General features: G+C 35.8%; 1 protein-coding gene across 1 annotated transcript; it reads right to left on the reverse strand.

Moving 5' to 3' along the window:
* Positions 1-5,903: 5,903 nt before the first annotated feature.
* LOC125647367 (neuronal acetylcholine receptor subunit alpha-6-like) lies at positions 5,904-8,055 on the reverse strand. Its single transcript, XM_048874047.2, has one exon. The coding sequence runs from the start codon at positions 7,956-7,958 to the stop codon at positions 6,564-6,566; it is 1,395 nt and encodes a 464-aa protein (XP_048730004.2). The 5' UTR covers positions 7,959-8,055; the 3' UTR covers positions 5,904-6,563.
* Positions 8,056-13,882: the final 5,827 nt, after the last annotated feature.

A 13,882-nucleotide genomic window follows, 5' to 3' on the forward strand; every position in this document is an offset into this window, starting at 1 on the left:
TCGTGCTAACTTCGGGTTGTTTTTGTTTTGTTTTGGATATAGATACTACTGCCAAAATTTGTTTGTTCGCCCTCAAACACGGTCACGCCGTAAAACATATTAGATGCTTGCACCAAATGAAATTCTTTATAACAGTATTCATAATAAAGATAAAAAGCAAAATTTGTCGTAGTCATTGCTTTTACAAAGATGAATTTTCAGAAAATTCGTGAAAAAAAATCTATATTAAAAAATCTGCCTGTCTGTTGAGTTACAAAGTTTTAAAATCATGTTTACATCATCATTTGTTGAACTGGATACAGCATACTGTAACTAAGTTGAAGTTCAAAATGAAAACGAACTCTAAATATCCGTAATTACAGCCATGAAAAGAACGATGGTAACGTGTCTGTTTGTAACGTATCTGTTGATTAATCAAGTTTTCCTTTTAAAAAATTATTCATTATCCATTATATAGAATAGAGTCGGTGTAAAATACATATACCTGCATAATCAAACAACTTCATGTATCTGTTGCAAACCGCGCGTCCAAATGCTGATTTTTAGTCTTTAATCTGGATTATTTATTATATCCCTTTTTCATGATGCAAAAAGTTTAAATTTATTCTCATACCTAATAAATATGCTATTTACATTGATATGAAAAATTGAAAAGAACGCTGTCAGATTTTTTTGGTAGAGGTTTAAAAATCGGTAACGCCAACAGACATCAGTTTCAGAACATTTTTTTTCCGTTAAATTTTTGCGCCAATTTGTACACGTTATCTGCGTGTTACGTCATAGTTTTTAGGGCACATATATTTTTTGTGTATGCACGAGTTCGTTGGGAAGAATGTGGGCATGCTTCTGTTTCGCTGAACATTGTACTGAATTGCTGTTTCCTAGAGAAACTACTTATTCGGTAAGACAATGATGAACACTAGCACATTCCATACATCTGTTTAAAAACGTGTATTATTTGAATTGATACAGTGTATAAAGCATGTTCTCTGATTAAACACATGTGTACGTAGTTCATGTCCCGAATATTTATGCAAACTATGTTTACAGAATTACAGTATTGTGCAATATAATTCAATGATAGTATAAAGATATATATGACATATAGTAAGACCATGTGTAGATTATTTTTGCTCATAAGGTGCAAACTAGTTGCACTCAAACTTTTTGTAACTTATGGGGCAATAACTCTGTTTTGTGCACTACAGATCTAGTTCGTCAATACAACCTTGCATTGGGTCAAATGCTGTCTGACGTGTTTCATACCAATTGTTAAGCCGTTCTTGGCACACTGATTTTGACTGCGGATAACTCCGTTTACCTGATCAGGATATGGGGCTCACGGCGGGTGTGACCGGTCAACAGGGGATGCTTACTCCTCCTAGGCACCTGATCCCACCTCTGCTGTGTCCAGGGGTCCGTGTTTGCCCAACTATCTATTTTGTATTGCTTGTAGGAGTTATGAGATTGATCACTGTTCGTTATCTTCACCTTGCATGCTCTTATATATTTATTGAAATTTATATCAGAGTTCTATTTGTTTGGTGCAGTCTGTGTTATAAACAGCAATTTTCTGTATTGAAATCAGTTTTGGGATAGTTTGAATTATTATTATACATGATCACATGTGTTGTCAGTATCAATTCACTGTTTACAATTATTGTTTTGTTTTATTACAGTATATCCTATGAAGTTGAGGAAGTCACATGATGCCAATCACTGATTCCAGGCATACGCATTATGGACAGTGGCCAGTACAGTTGAGATATGATTTCTTTGTAAAATTCAAAGTTACTTGCTAGAAATTAGTTTTGTTACCTTCAAATAACAACAAGTACCCGAAATTATAAAAATTATCAAAATTACCCCATTGTAATAATTATCAATGTAAAACGGACACGGTGATTTTGCTTAATTTTCACATCTTATGAGTGCAGTACTCGGAGCAATGCATAATATTATGTTACTATAATTATATTAGGATTTTGATACACTCTGGTGTGTCCAGGGGTCCGTGTTTGCCCAACTATCTATTTTGTATTGCTTGTAGGAGTTATGAGATTGATCACTGTTCGTTATCTTCACCTTGCACTGAATACATGTGTAAAATATACGATTTTATCAGCTAAAGCATTAAATGTATTTTTGAGGCCCGTGGACACATAAAATATGCAATTTAACACTTTAATGGAGAATGCACCTACCATACCTTACATCAATAATACAAGATTTTTTATCCCCATTAAAGGAAATCAAATAACAAGGCTATAATGATGTTCTATGACCATTAGAGCAAGAATGCACGCATTCTTAGATTTGTTTTATCACATTTTATATAAGTTTCCTCAGTTGTCATTATTTAAAAAAATCAATATCATTTTCTTAGTTGGTGTCAGAAAGAGAAACTTATATAAATAAAAAATGTATAGTTTCCATAATTGCAATTCTCTTTGATTTTACTCTGGGTAAATAATGTGCAAAAAATCAAAATAGAGTCTTAAACGTTTTTCCTATTCAGAAGTTATAAGAAAGGTTAACGTTTTTTAACCCTTTTGAAGTTTTCAGCTAATCAATTTTTATTGTGTAGTGGCTAAAACATATGGAGCCTTTTTATTATTTTAATGAATAAATGTTGTTGAAATAGACCTGAAATTCAAATTATAGTTGTTATGTTTGATGTGTTGCTAGGCAACCAAATTACGGCGATAACAAGAAAAAAAATCGTTTCCTGTTAGAATTAGGTATACCCTATAACTATATGAAATATTAGTATTTTTGCAGAGGGGGGCAGGAATGGCTTCAGACCTCTGTATCTAGCCAGGTTGTAGGTTATTCAATGCTTCCCAGACCCCTGTGTCTAGCCAGGTTGTAGGTTATTCAATGCTTCCCAGACCCCTGTGTCTGGCCTGGTTGTAGGTTATTCAATGCTCCCCAGACCCCTGTGTCTGGCCTCGTTGTCAACATACATGTCATGAGGATAGGGAACATTCTGATTTGTTTTTATAATGCACAGTTTTCTTGACTTTGTTTCGACTATTAGAATACCTTTGTTTTTATGATCTACATTTTTAAAAGTAACAACTCTTTTAAGACATTGTTATATGTTTATCAGGAAAGGGCCAATTTTAGCTCACCTGAGCTGACAGGTCAAATGAGCTTTTCTGATCACCTGTTGTCCATCGTCTGTCTATCTGTTCGTCTGTGAATTTTTAATATTTTCGACTTCTCCAGAACCACTAAGCCAATTTAAACCAAACTTAGCAAAAAGCACCCTTGAGTAAAGCGCTTTCAAGTTTTTTTTCAAATTAAGGGTCATGCCCACTTCAAAGGGGAGATAATCACAAATATAAGGTGGAGTCATTTAAAAATCTTCTCAAGAACCACTGGACCAGAAGAGCTGAAATTTACATGAAAGCCTCCTGATATAGTGCAGGTTCAAGTTGGTTGAAACCATGACTTACGGGGGTAGGTTGGGGTCACAAACAGGGATCAAAGTTTTACATGCGAATATATGGGTAAAATCTTTCAAAATTTTCTTTTCAAGAATATCTTAGTCAGAAAAGTTTACATTTACATGAAAGCTTCCAGACATAGTACAGATTCAAGTTTATTAAAATCATGGCCCGGGGGAAAGGTGAAACCACAATAGGGGATCAAAGTTTTCCATACAAATATGAAGAATTTGGCCAAAAAAGTTTCACATGAAAGCTTCCCGATTTGGTACAGGTTCAAGGTTGTAAAAATCATGGCCCTCGGCTGTAGGTTGGGGCCACAGTAGGGATCAACGTTTTACATGCAAATATATAAGAAAAATCTTTAAATATGGGCCAAGATAACTCAGGTGGGTGATGTAGCCCATCGGGCTTTTGTTTTGGTTTGTTGGATCTCAAAAAGCTTGGCAGTATTCAATCATTTAATGATACGGTATATAAACTTATTTTAGTGTATCTAAACTTTTCCGTCATTGAAGTTGATGCACTAATTGGTGTAATCATGATTTAGCGCACTTCCTCTGTGTTTGATTTTGGATTGATAGAGATTTTCATATCTGAACATAACCATGCACTCTTACTTCACCGTCAAAGGCGCTTAAATATGATTCCTACTAAAATAGGCACACATACAAAATACAATCATTGACATTTTTGAAGTTCAGTAATATTATTTAGCTACATTGTACTTGAGAAATTTTCACAGGATGAAGTGAATACTGCGTTTCAAATGTAATTAAATCATCTTATTGACTTTTCTGTTATGCATGTATGATTGCATAATTAAAACTGGCTACTAGAACCTATGAAATGATACCATGTGAGCCATCTTTATTTACAGATAGAGTGCAAGACCTAGAAGAAAGTGATTAGAGACGCGAGTTTTTTTTACCACATGATTTAGGTAATCCAGCAAAAAGCTACAAGTCTGAATTGCGTATTCTCTAAGGTCTTTACTGCTCCTATAGGTACCTGATCCTACCTCTGATGTTTCAATGGGGTCTGTGTTTACCCTGCACTGAATTTTGTATTCTTTATAGGATTTATGAGATTTATATATACAACAGGTCAATTATGGTACCGACCTGCACATAATGAAAATAAATCGAAGACATGATGGATCCAGCTTAAGAATATGTAGTAAACTACAATGTATTCTATTTTGTTTAATAAAAGCATTATTATTTGAAGTCAACATTAAACAAATTCGATGGCCGTTATAATGATATAATTTGAAAATACAAACTGTCATTGGGTCAAATACTGTCTGAGGTATTCCATTGATTTTGTCTACGGATTGCTCCGTTTACCTGAACTTGATTCAGAGCACACGGGGTTCGTGAGATGTTAACAGGGTATGCTTACTTCTCCTAGTCACCTGATCCCACCTCTGGTGTATTCAGGGGTCCGTATTTGCCCTACTCTTTATTTGGTATTTTTGTTTCTGTGAGATTGATCAATGTTCGTTATCTCTACTTTTTGATTGGACAAGTAGGTTATACATGTAGGAGTAGACACAGACGTCATTCTGCACAGGAATCGAGTGTCTCATTCCTCAGTAAACACTCATAAAACAAAACAGTCACTCTCCAGAAACATATAGGGTAGAACATAGTTGTACTTCGTTGGGACCTACGAATGTACCCAACATGAATTTCCCTGTGACCTCGCGTAGAAGTCCATTTCTTGCTAGTGTACTATTGGTGATAGAACCATCGTATCTAGGCCTACAATGCTCAAATGAGAACGTGGTCGTGAGCTCCCTAGTACAGCGATTCAAGCTCTTGAACAGTAGCAGTATCACTATAGCAGAACGAAAACAAACGGGTCATTGTCTCACAAGCAGTTCAACTACCACAGCACATGCCAGTATGAATGTATTGCCTGTGAGCTCTTATCCAGTACTTTCTAATTGGATGGTTTCTTTCTACTGGGAGGTTTTTTTTTGCAGGTTATGTGATATGTAGTAGTGCGCCTTATATATTGATCACAGTGGTGTTCATCGTACCTTCATGGTCACTTAACACACAATAATCATGCCTACAAATGAACTCAGATACTGATACAGAAGTGGTAATACACAATGAATAGCAATATTCATAAGCCTACCTCAGTCCAGTACAAGTTCAGTAACAGTAGTATTAATCATTCATGTACCAGTTCTCGGACATATACTACGATAATCGGGGTAAATTCAGCAGGGAAATCAATGAGTAAACAATGATCGATTTCATTAATCCTATAAAAATTCACCAGAGGTTGGATGCGGTGCCGAAGAGGGATATTTGAGAAGATGCGTCATGTCTAATGCTGTATATTCCTAAATCTAAATAATTGTAAACATTAGAGATTGTAAAATTGTATTAGATATGATCTTTTTTCTGATATTGTAAAAGAAGAACAACTACGGCATTTTCTTAAAATCCTACGATATCATAGGATCTTTATTTTCCTGTAGGTATTTGGATGATTCTGATATGATTTAGACGTTTCCCATACGATTGATTTTTTAGAATTCCATTGGAAATGTATTTTTACACAGAAAATCGTTTTCAAATGCATATTTCTCTCTCTCTCAGGTGAGATGTCACAATGATGATACTAAAGTCTGTCGGCGATAATCTATTAAACACCACTTTTGAATTTCCTGACAAGTAAAGGAATGATCTGCGCCGATTTGCTATCCGACATTTGGCAGATTGCTTGCCATGAAAATTTGGTGTAATTCATATTTTGCTCCAGTGGGAACTCTGACAATACAGTCTACTCCATGCATATTGAAGTCTATCATATTGAACTATATTTGATATTGAAGAAAAATAAATCCTCAGTAACATTATCTTTATAGTTCAGCATCAATTATGTTGACCATTGGATATAATGAACAATTCATGCAGGTCGGTCCCCTGAATTTCGGTATATCCGGAGTTGGCTGTATACACACTCAACATTTTGAACACAATTAGAATTCTGAATCTCCAATGACATTGACCTTTATATCAAACTTTAAAATCGACAGGATGCTTGATAAAAATCGGGTAAGGAAAGTATGAATCTGACGAAAGTACAAACCTATGCCACGATGCTCGGTGAAATACAAAACCCAGATACGTCGTCCAAACATATATCAGTTAAATTCAATGGATTTGCACGGCAGATATCTGACGTGAGATTGAGTTCCACATTGGCAGATAATCGAGAGGCAAGGTAAACAAACAGAATAACTTCTATCAAGAGAAAAACCACAGTTATGGATAAAAACACCCTGTCCACTAACAGGGCAACGCTTTTCCATGTGACTTTTCTAGAAGTTATTTCACTACTCTTTAATCTCTCGTCATCAGTGACGTCATCTTCGATCGAGGGCTTTCTTCGGCGACATATTTTCAAAAGTCGTGTGACGACGTTCGGAATTGGTCGTTCTTCTTGTCGCTGTCCAAGCGTAGCTGTCAAAAAACTGGAACATGTGATAAACGCGCTTAACAAGAACTGAAAGATGAGAAAATAGATTATAAGAGGGATTGGGTTAGAAGTTTCTGGAATCAGACCCGCAACGTAGATGAGATACACGGTAAAGGATAGCAGAAGGGCAATACAAAAAGATAACCTCTCTTCTGGTACGGCAGGGATAAAATAGACAACAGTATTTAAAATACTGAGAACAAGAAGTGGAACCGCAATATTCACAAAAAGATACGAGGATTTTCGAATTAACTTAATAGGAAAAACAAGAACCCGACGCTCGTTGTTCACTTCTGATCCGTAGGCACTTGGCGCAAGATCAAGGTCACATGGCGCCATTTGGTAATATATCCATTTTGCATTATCATATAAGACCTTTGCTTTGTTTGGTATGTTAGCGATCATCGTGGAAGTGGCTACAAATTGAACAGAGCATTCATGTTCGTCGAATGGAAAAGCTTTGAGATTCGGTTCACAAAATGTATTTGTTTTCAATAAGCTGTCATAGTAAACTAAACCAGGGGAACCGAAGACAGCATTTTCATCTCCCTTTTCCTTGAAGATGTTCATTTCATTTAGAGGATTGAACAATTTTATGTCTGGTTTCCATATATCCTTTAATTTCATCTGTAAGTAGGTGATAGTGAAGGAATATCCAGCCTTTTCTTGGAAAATAGAGATGCTGCTAGGATCCCAGGCCAGACGAATATCAGCCCAAAACATGAAAATAGATGACAGAAGTTTTAACTCTCCCGCAACTTCATCAAATTTCTCTACTCTCGATACCTCGAACCGAAAACCAACACGTGTGATAGGATCATCTGCTACTTGATATCCAGAATTCTGATTAAAAAGCACATTGCGAAGGGACGATGAATGGTTCAACAGTTGAAGTTTTTCATTTGACTTGAAATCAAGTCTCTGCTTAAGATAATCGGAAGTATTGTGAATTATTCTCAGCAATGCAAAAAGCCAAAACATCAAGACTGTAGTCCTGTGTCCCATATCTATAGTTTCATGTCAACAATGACACGGGAACAGGTTGCAGCAAGGAGAACATTAGCATTAATTTGATGAAATATTCATATCGATCATCATCACAATAAAGTCATAACAACGTAAGTACCGATTGTATGAATATTTACACACCGCTAACGGAGAGCGAATTTCAGTAATTTTTACATCCAATTAATGATGCATTAGGGGCATCTGTGTGTCTACTTGGTAGAGGTTTAATCAGAGTTCATTCTTACTCAGAGGTGTTTTTTTTTTAAATTACATTTTTTTCCATTGAGAATTTGCGAGTTCATTCATTCATTCAATCTTTATTTCCCCCTTGCGGAGATTTCATGTTGTAACATTTACATATATTTAGAATACGTAAAGAAAATCAAAATGATAATATATATATATATATATATATATATATATATATATATATATATATATGTGTGTGTGTGTGTGTGTGTGTGTGTGTGTGTGTGTGTGTGTGTGTTTGTGTGTGTAAAAAAATAGCAGAGATAGAAAATTATAACAAAGAAAACGTATGTACATGGAGAAATGTTTACATAATTATACTTTTAGTTGTACTCTAAATTTTGCGACAAGGCTCTATTATAGCACGCGGTGGCTCCACACACAAATTTTGCACAAAGACAAATAAATTCTTGTTTGCTCTCTTTCTCTAATAATAATGTGGGTTCTACTCCTCCAAGTAATATAAAATATAAAATATCTTCACTGAGCTGCGAAAGCTCTACATATAAATGGACATCGAAATTATTAATTAGGTTGTCAAAGAAAGAATCTCTTATGCAAGTTGTGGATGGACACCCCAACACAGCATGTTGATACTGGTTGTCGTACGTCTCCTGACACACTCTGCAGGTTTGGCCTAAAGAAATGGGTGGAATGGTCCAGAGTTTAGCTAGGAATCTAATGAGTGGAACTTCATCAAATGAAAAGTCAAATTTCCAGAGTTTAATAGGAGAGATTATGTTGTGGAAAATTTTTAAATATTCGGAAGTCTGGATCGGCTTCCATGCGATTTCTCCATTCCTCCGTATGTTGGTGATGAATCGACTGTTTAACTATATATTTCCAATCTTTTTTCCCAGGGAATTGACCAACTTCAACAAATGATCGTAAATATTGTAGTAAGTTGTATTTGATTAAAATTTCGTATATATCTTTTAGAAATCCAGAAAATTGTTTGATGGTCACCCTGCAAAAGGTCATATAATCTAAATAAGAAAATGTTCTTTGACAGAGAGTTAATGTCAAGTTTACACAGCTTTCCAAAAAATACTAATTTTCTTTTGTCTATTTCCGAAATGATGGGATGTAATCCAATCATGCTCTCACACATATCCGATCTTGTTGAAATTTTCATGCCTTGAATATCCTTTGTCACAAAATGTTGAATTTGTTTAAAATTTGGAAATCTGTTTGCTTTAGATTGTTCCACAGTTCACATCCATACAATACGGTAGGTAATACTATTTTCCGGTAGAGTTTAACAAGAGTTAAAGGGTTTGTGTTGTGGGACAAATCATTCCGTATTGCAAAGTAAGCCTTCTTGCCTTTGTTACAGCTGTCCGTTGTCCGGTCAATGGTTTTGAATCGAGAATGTTGAATAATACCCAAACGTTTGTAACTATCATTGATCAAGATTTCATCATCACCTAATTTCCAAGTTTGCTGTGTTGGGGGTCTACCCTTACCAAATATAACTACGCTAGACTTTTGAGCGTTAAAAGAAAAGCGCCATAAACATGAATACTTAAATGCTACGTTTAACATTTTTTGTAAGCTAGTTGGACTTGAACTTAAGCATGCAATGTCGTCAGCTAATGTCGGGTTTGTTGACATTACATTGTACACACCGGAAATTACTGCTTACACTTTCTAAGCAATTTAATAAATCATTAATGAAAACACAATATAAAAATCCAGACAATACACCGCCTTGTCGAACACCTTGCTTAATTTCAAACCATTGAGACATGGTACCATTTACAGCCACTGTACTTTCATTACCGATTAGACAGTCATCTATTATTTTCCATATCTTACCATTTAACCCCAATTTATAAAGCTTTACCATGAGAGCTTTTCTCCAGACTGTGTCATAAGCTTTCTTACTATCTAAAAATGCAACATATACAGAACTTCCGTGATCAATGTAATGACTTATTGTCTCTTGTAAATTAAAACCTGAGGGAATGCAACTCAGATCCTTCTGAAACCCTTGCTGCTGGGGATTCGGGAATCTAATTTCACTAAGTATTGCATCCGAAATTCTATTATGTAGTATTTTCTCAAATACCTTTAATAGACATGACAATAAGGATACTGGTCGGTAACTATCAGGGGAGTTTTTAATCTTATTGTCCTCTTTGTATATAGGGACAACTATACCTTTTTTCCAATCAGTGGGAATCATTCCGCATTTGATGATTCCACAAAATAATTTGCATAGATAAAAAGTGATTTTATGTCCACCATATTTTAGATGTTCCGCTTGGATACCATCAATACCCGGTGCTTTGCGCAATTTAAGGGAGTTAACAGCTTGGTTTACCTCCGACTCGGAAATTTCGTACTCGAGGCGTTTATCGCATTCGTTTTCAGATTTGATGATATCATATAATTTAGTGATGTTTTGCAAGTTTTCCTCGTCGTAGTTGTTGTTGTTTTTAGGAGCATATATAATTTCAAAGTATGTTGCAAATACATCAGCTACACTTTGAGGGGTGTTTGCAGTTATACTACCGTACTCAATTTCCGGATATACCCTGCTTTGCCGGGGTCGTTGTCTACTTATTAGTTTCCAAAATAGTCTAGTGTCGCAGCCGGCTGCGCTATCTATATCAGCATAGGTTTTCTTTATATACTGTTCAAATGCTAGTGATTTACATTTCCGAAACCGCCTTTTCGCGCACTTGTAGTTAAAATATGATGTGATGCATTCGGCGGGGTCTTCCGTTCCTAACCCAAATCCTTCTCATTCTCCTTTCTTGCGCGTGAGCTTCCTTAACTTCTCTTGACCAATACGGTTTACTGTGGGGGTTGAATTTAGACTTGGAAATGACAGTATTTGCACTTGTTGTGATACATTTAACAAATGACACGCAAAATTCATTAATCTCGGGGAGGGTCTCTGGTACATTATTTCCCATTACCTTTTCTAGTTGGTGGGTAACTTCTTTTTCATAGATTTGCTTTGAGTCATCAGATATTTTGTGCCATGCTGGAATTTTGTTGGTAAGTTCAGTAAGATGATGTTGATTGCTATGTATATTGTAAACCGCTAAAACGGGAAGGTGATCAGATGTACTTGAGAAGGTCCCCTCACCAAGAATTTCATATAAACTGAGTGACATGTACATGTGTGTATCTGAGAATATATAATCTAACATAGTACCAGTAACCGTAAATATATATATACATTCCGGCGCTTTATCATCACCCAACATATGATCAAGGTGGTTTCGTTTTACAAAATTTCTAAGTTCCCTTGATTTATACATATTGCACTTTTCATTGTCTAATTCCAAACAACTTGCATTAATATCACCAGCTATTACAATATGACCATATCTTGAATAATAATTGTAAAAGTCTTGTAACATTGACAATTCGTCTTTATATGCTTCCATATTGTTTTCTGGTGGGAGGTAAGCCCCCACTATATACAGAAGTTCGTTTGTATTTACATTACATTCTATTGCGACAATTCTTGAAGAGTTAATCGCTATATGCAAGGTGAAGATAACGAACAGTGATCAATCTCATAACTCCTACAAGCAATACAAAATAGATAGTTGGGCAAACACGGACCCCTGGACACACCAGGGGTGGGATCAGGTGCCTAGGAGGAGTAAGCATCCCCTGTTGACCGGTCACACCCGCCGTGAGCCCCATATCCTGATCAGGTAAACGGAGTTATCCGCAGCAGTCAAAATCAGTGTGCCAAGAACGGTTTAACAATCAGTATGAAACACGTCAGACAGCATTTGACCCAATGCGAGATTGTATTGACGAACTAGATCGTTATAACGACCATAGAATTTGCGAAATGCTGACTTCAATCGAGATTGTTGAAATCCCTGTACCATCAACTTGTTTGGCAGTAGCTTACCTCGATTTAAAAACTGACTATACCCAGAACAAGCTCTTGCATATCGAATCAGTTGAGATATATAAACACCATATGCAGGTGATAATGGAATATTGCTACATAAATGTGGGAAGTTGACGATGGAGAAGCTGAAATCATCCCGTTTGTCATACAGTTGAGTTGTTAGTTTGCCGTTAATGTCTACTTTCAATAAAATATCTAAGTATGAAGCAGAAGTGGACGACTCTGTGGTGTCCTTTATTTCCAGCTCACAGGGATATATCAAATCGACATATGAATGAAAGCTATCATTGTTAATAGACAAAACGTCATCGATATATCTAAAAGGTCACAGCGAGAGATTTTTTCTTCTCACGTAGAAGTTTTTGAATAAATTCTGCTTCATATGAATATAAAAACAGGTCAGCTAACAAAGGAGCATAATTCGTGCCCATGGGAATTCCAACAGACTGTTGGAAGACTTGATCACCAAAGACCACGAAGATATTGTCAATGAGGAACTTTAGCATATTTTTTATTTCAACTTCAGAGTACTTGTGTGTGGAATCAGAGTGGTGTTTAACAAAGTAAGTTTTTGAATGACTGATCACTAGATATGAATATTGCCGTTTTCTCTTACACTAAATATAAAGGACTTTTTTAAAGCAAAATTGAGATACCTGCTTTGCCATGCAATTCATTACCAGTTTGAGATTCACATATTGTAAATGAAAGGTAATTATTATCTACACTGTTCAAATACTTTGAGTACATTGGTGGTAACTTGTGTTCGCTTAGAACAACAAAATCACAATCATTCTCACGTAACAGGTTTGCTAAGCACATAGTTGAGGGCATTAGCCCTCGTGCATTCCATGTCATTAATTTTAGCTGCATAAACATAAACAATAACACAAAAAATAGATACAAACATATACTATTGATCATATTTTTTGTTTCATTTGAGTTGGTGTAAGCCTTAATAATCTTCTCCATCATTTTCCTGCTCCTCATCATCTTCATTCTGGTTTTGGCTTTCGATCTTCTCCTGCCACGCTCTCTGATTTAACCATTTTCGACAACTCACTCCCTCAGGCCAGAAGCTCCTCGATTCCAATATCTCTGAATCCCCTGGTGATATGTTAATTTTGGCTGTCAAGCAACTTCATCAAATTTCTCTACTCTCGATACCTCGAACCGAAAACCAACACGTGTGATAGGATCATCTGCTACTTGATATCCAGAATTCTGATTAAAAAGCACATTGCGAAGGGACGATGAATGGTTCAACAGTTGAAGTTTTTCATTTGACTTGAAATCAAGTCTCTGCTTAAGATAATCGGAAGTATTGTGAATTATTCTCAGCAATGCAAAAAGCCAAAACATTAAGACTGTAGTCCTGTGTCCCATATCTATAGTTCCACGTCAACAATGACACGGAAACAGGTTGCAGCAAGGAGAACATTACCATTAGTTTGATGAAAGTTTCATATCGATCATCATCACAATAAAGTCGTAATAATGTAAGTACCGATTGTATGAATATTTACACACCGCTAACAGAGAACGAATTTCAGTAATTTTATAATCCAGATATTGATGTATTAGGGGCATCTGTGTGTCTACTTGGTAGAGGTTTAATAAGAGGTCATTCTTACTCAGAGGTGTTTTTTTTTAATTACATTTTTTTTTCATTGAGAATTTGTGAGTTGACACATGATTCGAATACTAATAAACATGGCTAGAAATCACACATACAGATATATATATTTATACACACTCTCTCTCACACACAAGCACGCGCGCG

This window comes from Ostrea edulis, chromosome 6 (genome assembly GCF_947568905.1).
Source record: "Ostrea edulis chromosome 6, xbOstEdul1.1, whole genome shotgun sequence".
Lineage (NCBI taxonomy): Eukaryota > Metazoa > Mollusca > Bivalvia > Ostreida > Ostreidae > Ostrea > Ostrea edulis.